Here is a 17,741-nt window from a genome sequence, read left to right as displayed (position 1 = left end):
GTGAGCTGCGCGTGCACGCCATGGGCGCGGGCACGGCCCCCGTGCGGGGCGGGAGGGGGGCGCGGGGCGCAGAGCAACGGGAGGGGGGGGGCGGCCCCGGCCCCGGCCCCGGCCCCGGCCCCGGCCCGGTCAATGATTAACGCCGGCGGGGCCCCATCGCGGGGCGGGCCCCGGCTGCCTCCAGGTGCGGGCCCGGGGGCGGCGGGGCGCGGGGCCGGGGCCGCCCGCGGTGCCCCTGAGCGCCCCCCGCATGGAGGCCGGGGCCGGGGCCGGGGCCGGGGCCGGGGCCCCCCCGGGAGCAGAGCGGGGCCCGCGGGCGGTGGCGGCGCTCAGCAGCGGCCCCGCGGCCTTCGAGGGGGAGCCGCCGCCCTACTCGCCGCCCGACCCCCGCAGCGCCCACCTGCTCTGCCCGCCCTTCGCGCCCGCCTTCGCCCCGCAGCCTTCCGGCGCCTTCCAGCCCGGCCTCGGGCCCTGCCCGCAGCCCGGCGCTCCCCTGCCCTTCATCCTCGTACGCAGCCGGGCCCCGGCACCCACCTGCCCGTACCCCCCCCTCCCCGGGGAGGGTCCGACCCCGGCGGGTGCCCCCCTGACGCCCCCGTTTTGCCTTCCAGTTCGAGCCGCGGCCCAGCCCCGCGCCGCCCGCCGCCAGCCAGCAGCCGCCCAAGGACTACCTGGTGGAGTCGGTGCTGGTGACCGTCTTCTGCTGCCTGCTCACCGGCGTCGTCGCGCTCGTCTACTCCCACGAGGTAAGGGTGGCACAGGGTGGCTCACCCCAAACCCAGCCGCCGTCCCCACGGGGCCCCCGCTGACCTCCCGCTTCCTTCCCCCCGTGCCAGACCCGCGCCGCGCTGAGCCGCGGGGACGTGGCCCAGGCCAAGGTGGCGTCCAGGAAGGCCCAGTCGCTGGTGCTCTTCAGCCTGCTCTTCGGCCTCTTCGCCTCCTTCAGCTGGGTCGTCTACGTCCTGGTGGCCCTCTACCTATGACAGGGCCCCGAGCCTCAGCGGCACGCAGCGTGCCAGGGGCTCCTTGCAGCCTGGGGGGCTCTGAGCAGACGGAGCGGCCGCAGCCCCTGTGTGGCATTGCCAGGGCTGCTGCGGGAGGAGGGTGACGACGGGGAGGAAGGGGACAACCGGGCGCCATCAGGAATTGTCCTGCCGAGGCAGCACCAGCGCTCGCTGGCTTCCAGGAGGCCACAGGCCAGGCAGGGCGGACGCGGACCGAGGCGATGCTGGCGCCGAGCCCTGCCTGAGCTGGCAAGGAGCTGTGCTGGCCCCGCTGCACCGCACGCGGGATCGGCCTCTGCAGCAGGTATTGAGTCCCGTGGCTGGGACTGTCCCTTGGAGGAGCAAAATACCCGGTAGCAGCAGCACAGCTCAGGGACGCAGCAGGAGGCGCACGCTGGATGCTTGGCAGGGGGAGCACCTCGCGGGATTGGGGCTGGAAAGGGAGTAAACGGCCAAGAAGTTAACGAAAGGCCAAATGGTGCGACTGCTCCGCACGGGCAGCTGCTGCTCTGGGCGTCCAAGTGCACCCTCCCCCTGCCAGTAATTAATAATGTGAGAAAATACAAAAATATGTATTTTAGCTTTTATGATCATTCTGCACACGTAACTATGCTGTATCGCCACCTTCTTGCTGCTTCCAGTTTTAAATAAAATACAGGCATAGCCAGAGCTTCTGTTTTCTATGCACACCATGGACCCTTCTTGACCGTGGCTTTAGTCCCCAAAATTTAGTGCAAACCCTTCTGTGATCGCTCAACCTGGGATTTCCCCCAAAAGCAGCCGCTCCCTGAGCCAGGCAGGTGGGAAGCAGCCGAGAGCCGTTCAGAGCAGGAGACCCCAGCCCATCACTGTTCTGGGGGGGCCACCTGGGCTGGGAGCGAGCTCAGCAGCTACCGAGCTGCTTATAATCACAAAACCAGCCGGAGAATTCAGGGTCGCAGCGTGACGCTGCTGGGGACGGGGACCCCAAAACCTGGCCGGGGTCACGGAGCCTGCAGCCCCCGCAGGTGCAGCTGGGACCAGGCCCCAGGTGCCGGGGGGCCCCTGCGAGGCGCAGGCGTTGTGTGCTCGCTCGGTGTCTGGGCATCCTCCTCCCGAGCCGGCGGATGCCGATTATTTCCAGAGGAATTTTGAACCCCGTCCAGGCCTGAAATAGCGCGGGAGTGTGTGTGGCCGCCCAGGCAGCCGCGGGGGTTATTTATAGCCGTGGGCAGTCAGCGCGAGGCGGTTGTGCTGGCGGGGCTGTGCCACGCGTTGTGGGGAAAGGAGACACCCCCAGTCCCGACAGCGGGCACATCGGTGCCCGGAGGGTGATGGGAGCAGGCGTCCCCCTGAGTTGTGCCAGGGTTGGGCTTTTGTTGGGGCGAGAGCAGCTCGCTGGGAGGTAAGGAAGTGATTTACAGGGGAAACTTAAAAGCAAAAAGGGCCAACAGCAGGGGAAAACCCGGGGGGGGGGGACATGAGAAAACATGAGGCCACACCAGCTCAAGAAGCGGATTTGATTGTCACTTTAATCCACAGACTGCTGCATGCACTGTAAACAGGATCATTAGGCAGGTTTGTTACTGGTGTTTATTTGTCTTTAATATAAAAGTTACAGGTTTGAAATGTCTGCGGGACGATGCCACCATCAGGACCGGGTTAGTGGTAACCATATAATACAGCCTAACAGCTGGGGATGGTGGGAGAGGCTGGGGGCAGTGCGGGGCGCTGGGCACCGCTTCTCCCCCTCCCTGCCCAGCGAGGAGACCGAGACCCCCCCGCTGCCCCCCGAGGGAGGCGAGGGGCTCGCAGCGGCTGCCCACCAGATGTGGCCGCGCTCAGAGCTTTTCGCTGGCCGAGGAGCTGCGGCCGCGCGCGCCTCATGCCTCCCGTCCCCGCGCCGTGAGCCGAGCCCCTGCTGCCGGGGGCTGGCTGGGAGCGGGGGGCTCTCAGCTCCGCACGCAGGGCGAGAACTGAAAGCAGCTCACACACAGCGAGGGAAAGGGGAGCAGCTGCGGGATGGGGGCCGCGGACCAGCTGCACCCGACGGCTGCCCCCGGGCCTCCTCGGCAGCGGGGGCATCGAGCCCACGCCACGCTGCGCCTCCCCACACAGCCCCGGCACACGGGGAACTGAACCGATGGGGTGTGTTTTAGTGCTATCACCACACACGATACTCCTAGGAACAGCCTAAGCTACAGCACACAGCGGTGGTAGTGACGTGTTCAGAGCCAGCAGAGCCCTGTGCCAGCCAGAGATCGGATTTTTGCCTTGTCACAGTCTCGTCATGATGTTTTTTTAAAAATCTTATTTACAAAGCAAAACCAAAGTACTACATCCTGCTTCAAAGGCTGCGACGCCTTCAGGGGTTGCAAAGCCTTGACCAGACATGGCATGCAGCTCCCAGGCTGGTAGTGCCATAAAATAAAATAAAAAGCTTTTGAAGTGTTCTGACTCAGGTGTCGTGTTTGGCACAGCGAGAGCCCTGCTCCTCCCGCTCTGGGGACTGCGAGGGCACGAACGGGGAGGGGGGGAACACTCGCGAATTTTGCTCTGCTCTCACAACCAGACTGCAAAGCCGATGCGGACGCACGAAGTGGATGTGTGCTTCAAGGCGCCGTGTCTTGCTCTCGCCAACGCTCCCACGGGGCTGCCGACGTCGATGCAGGTGTCTTGGTTCGGATCCCACCACGGGTGTCTCGGAGGCCACTGCAGCAGCTTGGGCAGCGCGAGGCAATGCGCTGGGAGCCCGCTGCCTGCAGCTTCAGGGAAGCGATCGAGCTGGACATGGTCCTGTGCATGGGGTAACACCGCCGTCGCTCCCTGCTGCATGCTGGCAGCTGGAGCCAGCACGTCCAGGGAGCCGCGAAGGCTTTGCAATCTGCAGGAGGAAGTGCTCGCACCTCTGATTCACCCAGAATAAACAGAGGCTTAGCAAACATTGACCTGCTATTGAGAAACAAATCAAGGATGCTCTGCAAAACATCCTGTATGAGCCACTGCTCTAAAACTGCAGGATTTTGTCAGACGAACTCTTAAAAACCTGTGACCACATGACATGGGTCTGAAAAAGGCCTTGCAAGGCTGATAAAATCTACAGCATATGCTCAAAACCAGGACCCACGCTGTAAACAACCGAATGAGGACAGAAAGGAGGGAGGGGAAAGGGCCCAGCTGGGGCTGCACTGGCAAGGACACCCTGGGAGAGGGGACACGGAGGGGCCAGGAGGGGCTGAATAAGGCACACCGGACAGACAGACAGACAGACGGGTCACGCTGGGCGGGCAGTGCTAACCCCTCTCCTGTGCCGGGCAGGGCTGGGGACAGGGCCTGGCTGGGGCTGCTTCCAGAGCGCGGGTCGCGGAGCACAGCACCGGGGCTATCCGGGCGGGGAACCCCCCGAGAAAAAAATTTGGCAACAACGAGAGGAGAGGAGAGGAGCGAGGCGGTGGGGCCGGGGGCTCGGCTCCTTCCCTGCTGGCTGCCACCACCCCAGAGGTGACCCCGGCTCCTCTGCCCGCTGCCTGCCTCCAGCCCCACGGCCAGCCCCGAGCCTCCTTCCAGTACTTGAACGCCGTTGTCACTGGGTGGGAGTTCTACACGTAATGTTTTGCACTTTTTCTTCCTTTTTCCTATAAACCCATGGGTTTTCAGACATGCATCAAAAAAAAAAATTCATCAATGGATTCTAAATACTAATATTTACAGTCGTATACTACAGAATTTACTGTGCAAAAGCTAGTACCATCACTAAAGATACAGGTCCACAGATGTGTGAACCACGGTACCTCGGGAAGTCTCTGGTTCAGGGTTCGGAGGGATTACCGTTGCTTAAATAATGAGATCTGAGAGGAGGAGGGGGGGGGTACGGTGACTGGAGACGGCGGGTCCCTGCCCATGTTTTCAGTGCCTCTTCTGTATCTACGACCGGTGCCTTCCTCCCAGAAAGGAGGCGAGAGAGATCTGGGGTAAACCGAAGACCCCTGTAAACAAAAGCAAGCTCTCCGAAAGCAGAGCTCCCCTGGCAGACAGCGGAGGCTCTTCCATCCTCGTCTCCTAGGGATAAACACGTTGCGAGGTGGCGTCATGGGCGAGACTCAAAACCTCGCCTTCCACGGCCGCTTGCGCTGCCGCGACCGGCCCGTGGGCGCCGAGCTCTTGCCGGTTCCTCCACGGGTGAAACCAAAAGCCCAGGTATCTCCGAACACCACCTGTAACACACTTTGCCTGGGACCCTCCTTCCACGAAGCTCTCTCCTCGGGGTTAAAGCTGCTTGATGGCACAGAGGGACGGGAGGAGAAGGAAGGCGAGTGCAGCGAGCGCTGGCTGATCTCTGCCCTCAGCGGCCCGACACTCGCACGCCCAGCGATCGCTGCCAGCCGGGAGGGAGGGTGCGTCACCCAGTAACAGGTACAAATACTGAACTCCAGTCTCATAGCTGCCCTCTGCGCATCTGCCGAGCAATTCTCCTCGCTCGCACAGCCCCCTCCTCCTAGGTTTTCTCTTCTCTGTCCGTTTTCCGCCTCGTGATGTTCCGAGGTTTGATTTTGAGGGACAGTTCCCACAGGGCCTCTTCCGCCAGGTGGTCGCTGAAGTCGTTGAAGAAGGACACGATGTCGTCGTTCCTTTTGATGTCGTAATGTCTGCAGGACACGGAGAAAGGCTGCAGTTAACCACGGGGCTGCCGGGGACCTCCCCCAGCCCGGAGCCACCCCCACCCTGCTCTAGCACAGACCCAGCACTGCCGTCTGCATCGCCTGAGCCCACTGCTTGTGGCAGGGGTGTGACACGGAGAAGGGAAGAAACATCTTGCTCGCTGATGAAGTGGGAAAAAAGACCCTACCACTGAAACTGGCAGTTGGATCTGCTGTGAGATGCCATTTAGGAAAACCCTTCGTAACCCGGAGAAGAACCGGCCACGGCAGAACCCGGAGCAGGAACTGTTGTGCGAAAAGGGAGAGAGCAGGAACTACGCTGCTACACTGGGTCTCAAAGGAAAAACGCCACCACACCTTTGTGGCTGTATCTAACCCAGGGAGGGAAGGAGACCATGACCAGAGCCGTGTCACTGCCAGGTCTCCCTGCATCACGACGCCTCCACCACAACCACCCGCAGCAGTGCCCCCGGCCAGCTCCGCTCCCCCCACTGCACTTACACTTGCTGGAAGCACCTCATGCTGTCCAGGATGTTAAACTGCTGCCAGCGCTTGGAGAAGTTTACTTTGCTGTCAATGTAATCTGGGTTTCCCAGATGAACAAAGGTCAGGTCCTGCAGAATCAGGCCTCTGAAAGAGAGAAAGGGGCAGCGGGCCAGGGATTAGGCAAACAAGTAGAGGTGTTTGTCACACACGGGCAGGAGAGCGGCCAAAAGCAGCCCCACACCACCTAACTACCTCCTCCTGCTGCTGCCGGCAGCATTGCAATTTTAAACTAGAGGGAAAAGTCTTCCCAGCAGCAGACATGAAGGTGTTCAGGTGCTAAGCACCCTTCATCACACGCACAGCTGAGAGCAAGAGGGTCTGTGCTCCCTCCTCTCCTGCCTCCCTGGCTCCTCTGCATCCCTCCTGTGGTCCCCAGACAGACGAGAAGCCGCGTGTGTGCACAACGTCTTCCTACAGGACTTTTATGATGGGAGAAAGCAGGACCAGAAATTTTACCGGCATAAACACAGAGCAAATTTGAGATCTGTATCAGAGGGCCCTTACGGAGAAGGGCAAGGGCTTCACGCCTTCCTCCAGAAACAGGACGAAGCAGCCTGTGTTTGACAAGGAAGCTTCCTAATTTACCAGCTCTTAAGTCATCAGAATCAGAGCTGTTGCAGAGGAGCAAGAAGCAGCTTGAAGCTGTGGGATCCATTTCTCCTCACTGGAAAATTTATTTTACAGTGCACAAGCCCCAAAGAACTATAGTTGAAAGGTGTCAGTAGCTAAGATCCAGCCACTCGGTCTTTCCTTTGCCACAGTCAAATCACCTTTACAAAAAGAAAGCTGAGACACAGAGTGAAGCATCTGAAACAGCAGCAGGTGGTCTGAGCTTTGACTGATGGTTACACAAGGGAATGAGATGTTTGGTGTTGACTGGCTGGAGAAATCCAGCCATGCTGTACCAGGAATGCAGTGTCACAGGGTGGAGGAGGAGCCGTGCCAGGGGCTGTCACCTCACTCTTCCCTGCTAGGGGACACATTGCTTAGAGTGGGCACATGGGTCTGACGGGGCACACTGATGCGTTATTTTACATGTAGGGCAAGAGATGAGCGCTGAGCTGAGCAGAAGCTGCTGAGAAACTGCTGAAGGAACCACTTGAACGTGCAGAAGGAAGAGCAGAGGAAAGGAACGACCAACTCACAGGTAAGGTATGCAGGGAGGCTCCACATCAGCCAGAGCTGCTCGATAGGCTCGGAAGGACGAGGAGCTGTCGATCAGCGTGCAGTACTCAGCCAGGCCCTAGCAGAACACAAAGCCCCCGGTCACTGCTGCAAACCCATCTTCTTTGTAACCTCTCCCCCAGGGCGGTAAGGCCGTCCTGCAAACACCTCGGGTGGATCTGCTCAGCCTGCCCCTTGCTGTGCACACTCAGAACTTTGTTGCCTGCAGCTTCACCAAGCCTTCGATTTGCAGGGAGGAAGCAGGCGGCTGTTCTCGCAGCCTGTGACAGCGCTGGCACTTCAGCAGCTGTCAGAAAGCCCAGCAGCACTACAGGCTTCCAGCACAGACTATTTGGTTTATGTGACAATTTCCTACTCTTTTCCCACTGTGGCATTATTTCCACTGGAGAGCATTCATCCACCATCCGTCCACCCTGGGATGTCTCTGAGCTCTTAAAACCCACCCGGCTGTTTCATACTGCAACCACAGTTAGCTTTTTTCCCCCTAAAGAAGAGAGCCCGTGCTGTTCCCCACCTCTGAGGTTTGTTTCTGCCACTCCAGCCTTCGGATGGGTGCAGAATCCAGTGCAGAAAGAATTGCCAGATAGGAATTAAAATTATTCAGCTTTCGTAAGTGCTGTGAAGAGGGAGAACATACCAGTTACTCCAAAAATCTGGGAAGCCCTAGAGCATCAAACAGCTCTACCAACTGTCATGTCCCACTCTCCTGCTCCTTTAACGAACAGCGTGTGTGATGCATAGCAAGAAACAAGCTGATACCTTCATAATCTTTATAAATTTAAGGAGCAGCCTCTCTCGGTCTTGGGCTTTCTCTTGTAGCATTATTATTGAACGGACCCTGGAAAAACAGACAGAAAACAACAAAGATAAACCCATTTCAGCAGATCTCAGATTTCTTGCTGTTTCATTTACAAAACTAAACAATTACTAAAACTAATAAGGATGGACCAACAGTATTAAAAAGTCTGTGGCATCTCCAACTTAAATGGAGCACTCTAATTCACAACAAAGACAGAATAATTCCAAGGATGAGAACAACGATTCTTCACAGAGTGCATTCATTTGCAATGTTCGTTTGAAGAGCTCAATACTGACAATAATTCCTTCAGGTTACAGTGCCTTCCAAAACCCTCATGATTTTGTTTCTCTTGTGCTCTGGGGTCTCTGAGAGCCTGGCATCTATTTCCAGGCCAAAAACATGTACGTGATCCCACTTAAGGGAACCCAACTCTGCAAGCGTTGTCTTGAACTCTAGGACACTGGAGGCTAAGCACAACTCGTGCCTTGGTTGCCCTGAGCTCCTTACCAGTAGGACATGTTATTAAAGTGCTCTGTGAACTGCGTCAGGTTGGGGCTCTTCTCTTCATTTTGCTCTTTTGCCCAGAGCAAAACTTCTGGTATCTGCCAAGGAAGAAAAACAGAGGGGTGGGAAAATACCACACATTAGCACGGGATTTCTTTCTTAAAATTCCCAGTCACAGCCTCTGTTCAGTCTTTTGCCGACACGAGTTCAGCTGTCTCCTACAATGCAACAGGTGTGCTGGGAATAGCAGAGATTGCAGAGATTGTTTGTGTTCAAATCCCTCCCTCTGCCCTCACCCCATCCTCATCTCCGTACCTCAATTTTATAGAAGAGTTCAGCGTCTAGCAGGGTCAGCTGCTCAGCGATCTCATGACTGTGGAAATCATGCAGGGTCCCCGGCCTGTAGGAGAGAAGGATGAAAAATAAAGGATAAGAAAATGTGACCTGATTTCTTCCCTTTCTTATATTTTGGACTGAGAATAAACGTTGTGTCCACAACGAAGGGACACCTCGTCTCTCAGAAAGAACCAAAATATGGTTATGTGCATGTTTCCTCACCTGGCTGCTACCCCACGGGCTGCAAGAGGTTTGGTGGAATTGGCAAATCTCAGCATTTTCTTCTGATCTACTTTATCGAGGATATTTTTGCGTAACACTCTGGCAAGGCTCAGCTCCCCGTTGCAGACCAGCCGGAACACCAGGTCCATCAGCAGCTTGAGAATTTCCTCTGTCAGCTCCACCAAGCTGCAAGATGGAAAACCCAGGGAAGGCATCAGTGCTACGTCTGCGAGCTACAGAATTTGTGTCTGTGCAGAGTCTCCTTGTTCCTTCCCACAAGCAGAACTGAGTGACTGAAATTCCTCCCCTTCCCAGCTCTTCCTTTCTTGGAGATTCCCCTTTCAATGGTTATTTTAAAATCCTTGACCCAGACAGGACATACCCAACAAGAGGGTTCCCTGCGTATACTATGGGTATCTTGTTGGCAGGGGTAGGGGATTTCAGCTGTCATCATATATGGGGTTTAAAACACACAAACACATATATTTTTAACTGGTAGGCTTATGTATGGCTACTGACCATTCATCTCCCACCCCAAAATGAAGGCGGCAACTCACCACAGCTCATCCACCACTCTCACCAGCACGAAGAAGGTGTTCTTACTGACGCGCTTCTTGAACGTGTCTGGGAAGTGGCAAAACTTCTCATATGTGGGGTGCAAATTAAAGAATCAACTTCTTGTAGTCAGAGCAGCATCAGCACAACGAACAGCTGCCCTGAGGAACACCAGAACAGATACTGCTCGGTCTTGACTGAAATTGGTGTTCAGTTTCTAGGAGATAAGGGACACCAATCTGGCTCTAATTAGCACGGTATTAATCTGCCCCCCCAGCTGCAGGTAGCAGGGATGTGAGGAGGTACTTAGGTCCCGCAGGATTGGTGCTCACGGAGCAGGTGTACCCTCAGACCCTAATCTCTAAGGTGGAATTTAATGAGCAGCACTGCTCCGCTGTCATCTCCCCCGCTGGTCTGAGACATCTGCTCTGACAAGAGCTCTCAGATGTCACCTCTGCCTCTCTCACTGCCCAATTTGCTGCAAGGGAAAGAGCAGCGAGGGAGACAGCAGAGGTTGAAAGAGCTTCCACCAGGTGCACAAAGGCAGAGAGAAACAGGGTGCCAGTAAGTCAAATATCAAGAAGGGCCTGCAGGAGCGACCCAGCCAACATGTTCACTGACACCTGCTCTCCAATGAGATTTTGCTGCGTCCTCGGCAGCACTGATCCCAGCAGGAGCCCGGGGAGCAGCGGCTCTGCTGCAGATGGCAGTGATGAGCCGTGACTTAGGACAGGGTGACGTCAGGCTCCCTTTGACCTGGGCGTACAGGAGCAAAGCCCACGAGGTCTTTGCACTGCCTGAACCGAGCCACTGAGCCACGCAGCTGACGGCAAAGGGAGCCACGAGGACAGAGCCAAGCGGAAGGAACCACAGGCAGGGGGCTCAGCAAGAAGCCTTCCCCATGCCCTGCCAGAAACACAAACGCTCACGCTGCCGCGTACGAGCCCTGGCCTCGTCAGCACTTACAAGCTCAGCTCAGAGCTGGGATGCTAAGAGGACGTTATCTTCTGTGCTGCATTTCTTGTAGCAAGAGGGAAAACGTGTCTTGGCAGCGTTAACCTACACCTGCCCAAGCAGGCAATCCCCACAGCCTGTCTGGAAGACAGAACACGATCCCCATTGTACAAACAAGATGTCCCAAACAAAAGAGCTCTTCCCCAGTTCCGTACGGAAAATCTGAACTGCTCCTCTCCCCCGCCAGGGCCTCCTGGCGACTACGCTCGGGTGCAGTGCTCCACTCCTCGTGGACGTGCCCTGCAGCATCTCCCACCTGCAGGTTGCAGATATGGAAGGAGTCCTGCCTGGGGCACCCAGGGCAAGCACATTACCGACCACATCCTCCAAACTTGTCACCAGCTCCCTCCATGATGCTCATGCTGCTCAGCTCTGGTCCCTGGGGCGAACTGCCTTTCATGCAAAAGGATATCTGTACTGCAGCTTCTTGATGAGCTCTTCAGGGGTAATAAATGTCCTGTACGTAGTCAGAAAGGCTTCACAGTACAGCACCAGATCTACGGAGAGAGACAAGGAAGCCTCAGTCAAACGTGCTTTCAGAAAAGTAAGCTTTGTATGAGGTTGAATCCAGTCTTGCAGAAAGAGGACACGGACACGGGCACATTTTGACCAGAATTCACTTCACAGAGAAGCTGTGCTGTTGTTTCTTACCAGCAGATGGACCCTAAGGCACAAGAGCAGAAGTGAAACTGCCCCGTTCCCCCTGGCCTGGCTCCCATCTGCAGCGCTCCCATTTGCTTTCTAGCTTGTGTGACCACCAAAGGGGCTGGTGGAAAACACCTGTTTGTGGGACAGGAACTTTGAATAACAGGGCAAATTAAAATGTGCTGACAATGCCGGGGATACTTTAAAGAGAAGATGTGATGATGAGAGGCGGGTGCCCTTACTGCTCAGGCAGCAGAGAGCCCTGCAGATGAACGTGGTCACTCTTTCCTCATGATCAGGAATTTTTTTTGATATGTTTTGATACGTTATGTGTTTCGATATGATGAGATGGTGCTGCAGACCCTCCGCCCTTGCTGTGTTCCAGGAAACCTGCCCCAGGACAGTGTAAATATGAATTATTTTCATCCAAAAGAGTATATTGCACTGCAAAAACTGACCATGACCTGCCATGACACAAACACCGACACGGTGCACGCTGCCAACTTCTGTTTATTGATCTGCAGCGGTGGGTGCTGCAGGCCCCAGAACCACAAAGCTCTGGCTGCTGGCACAGAGGATGGCATCTGAAAAAGCAGGAACCTCAAAAGGAACAGATTTCAGGCCAGGACTGCAGCACACTCGCAGCCTAGGCAAGGCTTGGCCACCGAGGGCAGCAGTGGTCGTACTGGAAGTTTCCTAGCCCCGCTATAAAACCTCTCGGCGCTGCAGTCAGCATCTGCAGCGCGATGGCACGCTGCCCTTGCCTGGCCCGCTGCAACTGCTGGCAGAGGCTCGTTAGCACCGACGGGAGAAAAAGCTCCTGCCGTGCCTGCTCGGGCCTGGCCCTACACGCAGAGCTGGCTGCAGGCAGGATGAGGAGCACCCCACACCCTGTGCCGTAACACCAACCCTTTGTGCGGGGAGGGTGGGAAAAAGCAGGGATCGGTGCGAGAGCCGTGCCTCTCCTCTACCTGCAGTGTTTCTCTTGGCAGCAGCCTCGTGGAGAGGCTTCTTCCTCCTGCTCCTAAATCAGAGCGCGCTGCTGGCTCTTGGCTAACGACAATCAGACGTCAGCTCTAAAGCTGGAGGCTGGGTGGTCACGGCGGGGTGAGCCCCAGGCTGTGTCCAGCTGTAATCCTGCGCTCGCGGCAAGCGCACGTGGCTGCGAGCACTTAACTGACCGTGGATTTTGCTCGTAAAGATCCCCAGTTCTCCTTTTATCCCTTATTCCATTTAGCTCCTTTAGAGAAGTCAGACGGACAAGAAGCATCATGCAACAGGGCGTGGAGTTACGTTTATTCTGGGCTCCCATCTGCCCAAAAGGCGATGTGAGGTAATACAGCTGGTCTGCGCTGGCACTCGGAGCTGCCAAGAAATTCATCTTTAAAGGAAAGCCTCTTAACTATACCCCTCTGTGCCGTTTGGCTGATTGATTTACAAGCCCTGAATTCTTCTCATTGTAAGCTTAATTCATTAACCCTCTCAGTCACCCAAACACTGGGTTAGCATAGCACAAATTCCTCCGTGCTCCATTCAGATCAGCGGCTTGGCAGAGCGTGTCAGGCTAAGCTCTGTGACTATTCTGAGACACGCACCGCGCAGATCCCCCTCCGCCCATCCGCTCTCCCTGGCCGTGCTGCTGTGTATTTCAAATCCTGCTCTGGTTTTCCCCAGTCTTGAGAGGTTCTCCAGAGCTTTCACCTCACTGCTTGCAGCCTCCCGTGAGCTCCCCATTTGTGAGCTGGTGCTCTAACACACACCCCTTTATCAAGCATCTGTCTTTAAGGGGGAAATTCTTCCAACATGATGCTTGTTTCAGAGAATAGCAAGAGTAAATCAGAGATTCCCTATTCCAGTTTCAGCTTTTCCATAAGGGGTATTTCCACCATCTCTTTTTGACGTGTATTTTTTTACATATACATACCTAAACACAGTGCAATGAATTGCCTGCTTTTCTCTAATACGTTCCTATCTCTGGTCCTTTGTGCCTGGATTTGATGCCTGACGTAAACACGGACATATATCTGCCAGGGGAAGGATTTTCTCGCTAGCTGAACGGTGCTGGTAAGTAATTGAAAACACCTTATGCTACAGTAAAAAAGCTGCCATTTAAAAATGCACATGAAAGATATTTCCCCTTTGACTATCAAACCTCTAAAATATGAGAGCTGAGTGGTTCAGTGGGTTAGTGCATTTTGCCTCGCATCCCAGGAGATGAGGAGATCAATTCTGGTTAAGGCCATCAGCACAAATGCATTTGGCAGGTTCAGAATCACTCTCTGGAAATGCTGCAAGGGCTGTCTTTGTCACAGCGCTCGGAAAGGAGCTGCTTCGTGTGGGCGGTGACTGGGTTTGGAGAGATAGCGGGGTTTTAACAAATATATAGCTAGGGGTTGCCACCCCCTGCTTTCCGCCCCCATGTCTCACTTCAAGTACTATGAATTCCCTCCCTGAACGGGTCTGGGTGGCCACCAGCAGGCAAGCAGTACAGAGCTGCACTAGGAAGTGAGGCAGCAGGAAAAGGAGGGGTGTCAGTAGCACCTGGATAGCCTGCCCCATGCCCACGGGCACTGCTTCAGACCCAAACCATCTCTCACTTTGATGCAGCACTGTCACCAACTCCACTGCTGCGCCTCGCCTCCCAGATCCGGGCAAGGCTGTAAGGAGTTAACACCAGCCTGCTGTTAAATGGAACGAGCAGGCGCTTATCCAGCTTACCTCCGTTCCACGACAACCCCCGTAACTCAGGGGATCATCAATGCAGTCCTCCCCAGCCTGGCCCAGCTGTGGCAGTCACATCACAACTGCTCACGCTACAGGGACCTGGGAGACCAGCAGCAGGAGCCCACACCAGGCTGAGCTCCTCAGCTTTGCTCTGGTGCATCCACTGTACCTTTCCTGTCGGTCTCTGTCGCATGCACTAACAAAATATCTCCAGATCCACCACGGACGTCTGGCCCGTCATCTCCCTGCAATGAGAACGGAAAGGCGTTACGCGTGGTCCAAGCTCCCTTCGGCCTGGTTCACCACCTCGGGGGTTCAAACTTTGTGCTGACTGGCAGAGCACACAATGTTCCTGGCACCGCTCGCAGCACAAGCTGGGACACGGTCTTAAAGTGTTGGGCTAACCCTGGAGTTTTAGGAAAACATTTGGTGTCCCAGATGAGGATCTGGGCTATCCGCGCTCAGGGTCTCTGACTTTGTGAAGTGCAGTGAAAGCTGAACCTTCTGCCCACAGAAGAATGAACCGAAATGTCCCAGACTCCCAAACGCTCCCAGAAGACCATTAATGGAGCAGGAGCTCTGTGTGAACTGTCTCAAAGTGCAGGATCACGGACCACAGCTGCTGTGGGGTGAGAGGTTGTGCGTTCAACTCGCATGCTCCTGGAACATCAAAACCTAGCGAGTTCATTCCCTGATCTGGAACTGTTTGGCTGGAGGTCACCTGAAGCGATCCGATAAGCAGGAGCAGAGAACGGCCCTGCTAACACTTGACCCCTGCCTTCCCACTTTCTGACAACATCTTTCTTTTAGCTACTGCTGTTCACAACTGAAAATATGCAAAACTGATCTGTCACTCAGCCAGGGGTTCCCACGCTGCAGGAGATGGCGCACAGGAGCGGCTCTGTATTGTTTTCAACGTGCAGGCCATAAAGAAAAAAGTTAAGGGCTGACACAAATCTGCTACTCCCAAGCGTTCAGAAATCACAGGTTTAAAAAAAAAAAAAGTTAATGGAAATATTCCTGCAGGGAAAACTGGAGTCATGTCGGGCTTTCTTTATAAAGGTCTGTCATTTTAATATGCAAAGCACTGAAAAAAACACGGATTTACAGTCATGGAGCAGCTATGTCTAAAATGTGAATTTTTCAGGTGACCCTCTGGCAAGATTCAGGAACTACTACTTAAAGAATGACTAATAGCTTCTCACTTTCTCCCCTGCATCTTGGCTCACCGAAGACCACTCCTGAAGTGCCAGTAAATGATAAATCCTTTCTATTTTTCAAGCTAGCCCCCTGACAGTCTGAAAGGTTCAAAAACTTGCATATTCCCTCAAGCTGCACGTCAAAGGCAGCTTGGTTCAAAAGCACAGTGAGCAAAGCTGTCTGGGAGTGCACCCAAGGCTAGAAACAAAGCTATTTCTCCAACACAGAACACTGCTTTGGCTGCTCTTGCGTGCCAGTAATATAATGTCCTGCTCAGGAAATCTGCTAAACGTGCCTCCAGACTGAAAGGGCAATACCACAGACCTGCACCTGGATAAATCGTGCTTCATTTCAGACTGGAACAGGCCGACGACGTGGGAAGGAGCAGACTGGGAAAAGGGCACAGGACGAACTGGTTCTTAGAAAGCATCTCACACTTTCACAACAGTCTGCACACACAAAGCTGCACACCACTTGTGCTGCAACCTAGTTTTTCCTATCAAATAAAAGCCGATACCTTGCTTGTGCACACAGGGAATCAGATCTCACCGGAATATAAACCAGAGTATGGAAGCACACCCTGCAGGAACCTACCTCTTGCTTCAGCGTTAACCTAGCCATAATTTCACTGTGGTCAATAAGGGAGAGCTCATCTACTTCTTCCTCCAACTGTGACGATTCCAAAGCATCCGGTGACTGCTGCTGCCTGTAAAAACCACAGGCAACAACCATCAGTGCCATCGCCCATCCAAGACAAGAGATGCTGGGTCCAACCCAAGCTCTCAGTGCACAGACCCTCGTTAAGCAGCAGTAAGTACACAGAAAGCCTGGAGGTAAATCTTTTGCAAACAAGACCAAACATCTAGCTTTAATTCTGTTGCTTTGCTCACCTCTTGAAAAGCAGAAAGACGAACCTTTAGGACCTGAACGCTCGCGTGCCTGGATTTCTGGCAGAAAGGATTTTACTATGCCTTGCATGGGTGCACACTTCCACGTCTCCTTAATTCACCACGTTTGTAGTGCACACAAACCTAAGCCCTTCCTCAAATGTATAGAGCCTGAACGTACTCTGCCTGTGTACATCTTTTAGTCAGCTCACAGCCCATTGTGCTGCTACAAGGGGAAATGGCAGGCTTTCGTTTTGCAGGAAGCTTTAGCACTCTGACCCCTTTTTTGGTGTACATTCACAACCCCAGTACTCCTACCCCAAAGGCAGGTACTCTAGCACCTGGACACGTGCTCTTTGTGCTTGGATTCCTAAAGAAATGAAAAAAAGTGCCTGTCCGGAACAGTTTCCCCAGGCACAGGTCAGAATCCAGTGCACCAGTCTGTGCTCTTCCCAGACACTGGGCTTTGCAGAGCACTGCTGCATTGTCTCCTTCACTGCAGGGATTAAAACCCTCAAACCAACTGCAAGAAAACGGGGGAGGGAAGTTGACTATCACACACAAAACAATGCTGTTCTCTATTTTTGCTTTAGAAATGCAATTGAAGAGCAATCTCAAGCAGCAGGGAAGCACTCACTCCACTCCTACTGAAGCCCATCTGTTACAGCCTGCACCTCTTCATTTACATAGACAAATGATAGCTAAGAGCATTAGAAGGGATATAAAGCCTCCTGCTCTGGGGCCTCAGCCAGCCTCTAACTAGCAGCGTTAGGAAGAAATTCCCTTCTGGAAGACGATTTCCCAGCAGCAATATAGACTTTTTTTTTGCACGTTTCCCTGGAAGCAGGAGGGAGCAGCCAGCTCTATGACAGGACTGCCAATTAGATGGACTTGCGATGACGACCACAGGCTGCATTAACCCCTACAGGCTCGCTGAGTTAAGTACTGATACCTTGCCTGGATCCTGATATCTTGCCTCCTCGGGCAGTAGGATCCTGCCGCTCACCCATTGTAGGAAAAAAATAAAAAGGCTTAAAATCTGGAGGGCTTTGGGATGGTTGAGGGCAGAAGAGGCAGCCACAAGGACTGACTGCCAGAGGGTGGACAAAAAGGATGATGCTCTGTACACCGCGAAGTTGGAAAGCGTGTGCTTTGTGGGATTTGGGCTTACCTTTCAGCACCATCTTTGCCTTCCTTCCCCATGGCACTGCTGTTTGAACCGGAGTCTTTCGAGTGGCCGTCTTTGACAGAGGGAGATTCCTGCAAAGAGAACAGGTTTTTCATCATTGCCTGAGGTCCTACACCACAACTAGGCTTGCATTTACAGTCTTACTGCCTCTAAATGGCCCTTTACTGTAAATTCCTACGGAGCGGTTAAAGATTGATGCAAGTTAATGCCAAATGCCAGGAAAACACAGAAGTTAATTAGACAGGAAATTTGGGACCATCTCTGGAGACTAGTGTAATTAGTATTGTTTGCTTT

The 17,741-nt window shown here is 54.4% G+C and overlaps 2 protein-coding genes across 12 annotated transcripts in view; one reads left to right on the top strand and one right to left on the bottom strand.

The window, feature by feature from the left end:
• Positions 1–235: 235 nt before the first annotated feature.
• PRRT1B (proline rich transmembrane protein 1B) lies at positions 236–1,673 on the top strand. The gene is made up of 3 exons (XM_066980808.1): positions 236–508; positions 612–746; positions 837–1,673. The coding sequence occupies exons 1-3, from the start codon at positions 251–253 to the stop codon at positions 981–983; spliced, it is 540 nt and encodes a 179-aa protein (XP_066836909.1). The 5' UTR covers positions 236–250; the 3' UTR covers positions 984–1,673.
• An 816-nt stretch (positions 1,674–2,489) lies between these two features.
• The window catches only part of RAPGEF1 (Rap guanine nucleotide exchange factor 1), an 89,974-nt gene continuing 74,722 nt past the window's right edge, over positions 2,490–17,741 (bottom strand). For all 11 annotated transcript variants that reach the window (XM_066980800.1, XM_066980799.1, XM_066980796.1 and 8 more), the window contains 13 exons: positions 17,430–17,518; positions 15,966–16,077; positions 14,341–14,416; positions 11,215–11,299; positions 9,791–9,883; positions 9,234–9,419; positions 8,991–9,075; positions 8,679–8,773; positions 8,132–8,210; positions 7,887–7,988; positions 7,333–7,430; positions 6,143–6,271; positions 2,490–5,629 (listed from right to left, as the gene is read on the bottom strand). In XM_066980800.1, the coding sequence (XP_066836901.1) occupies positions 5,479–5,629; positions 6,143–6,271; positions 7,333–7,430; positions 7,887–7,988; positions 8,132–8,210; positions 8,679–8,773; positions 8,991–9,075; positions 9,234–9,419; positions 9,791–9,883; positions 11,215–11,299; positions 14,341–14,416; positions 15,966–16,077; positions 17,430–17,518 (1,380 nt within the window). In that variant the 3' untranslated portion in view covers positions 2,490–5,478. The remainder of the gene's footprint in view (positions 5,630–6,142; positions 6,272–7,332; positions 7,431–7,886; positions 7,989–8,131; positions 8,211–8,678; positions 8,774–8,990; positions 9,076–9,233; positions 9,420–9,790; positions 9,884–11,214; positions 11,300–14,340; positions 14,417–15,965; positions 16,078–17,429; positions 17,519–17,741) is intronic.

This window comes from Anser cygnoides, chromosome 20 (genome assembly GCF_040182565.1).
Source record: "Anser cygnoides isolate HZ-2024a breed goose chromosome 20, Taihu_goose_T2T_genome, whole genome shotgun sequence".
In the NCBI taxonomy this organism is placed as follows: domain Eukaryota; kingdom Metazoa; phylum Chordata; class Aves; order Anseriformes; family Anatidae; genus Anser; species Anser cygnoides.
The sequence above is the reverse complement of the archived record's forward strand: the minus strand, read 5'-3'. Positions and strand labels throughout refer to the sequence as shown.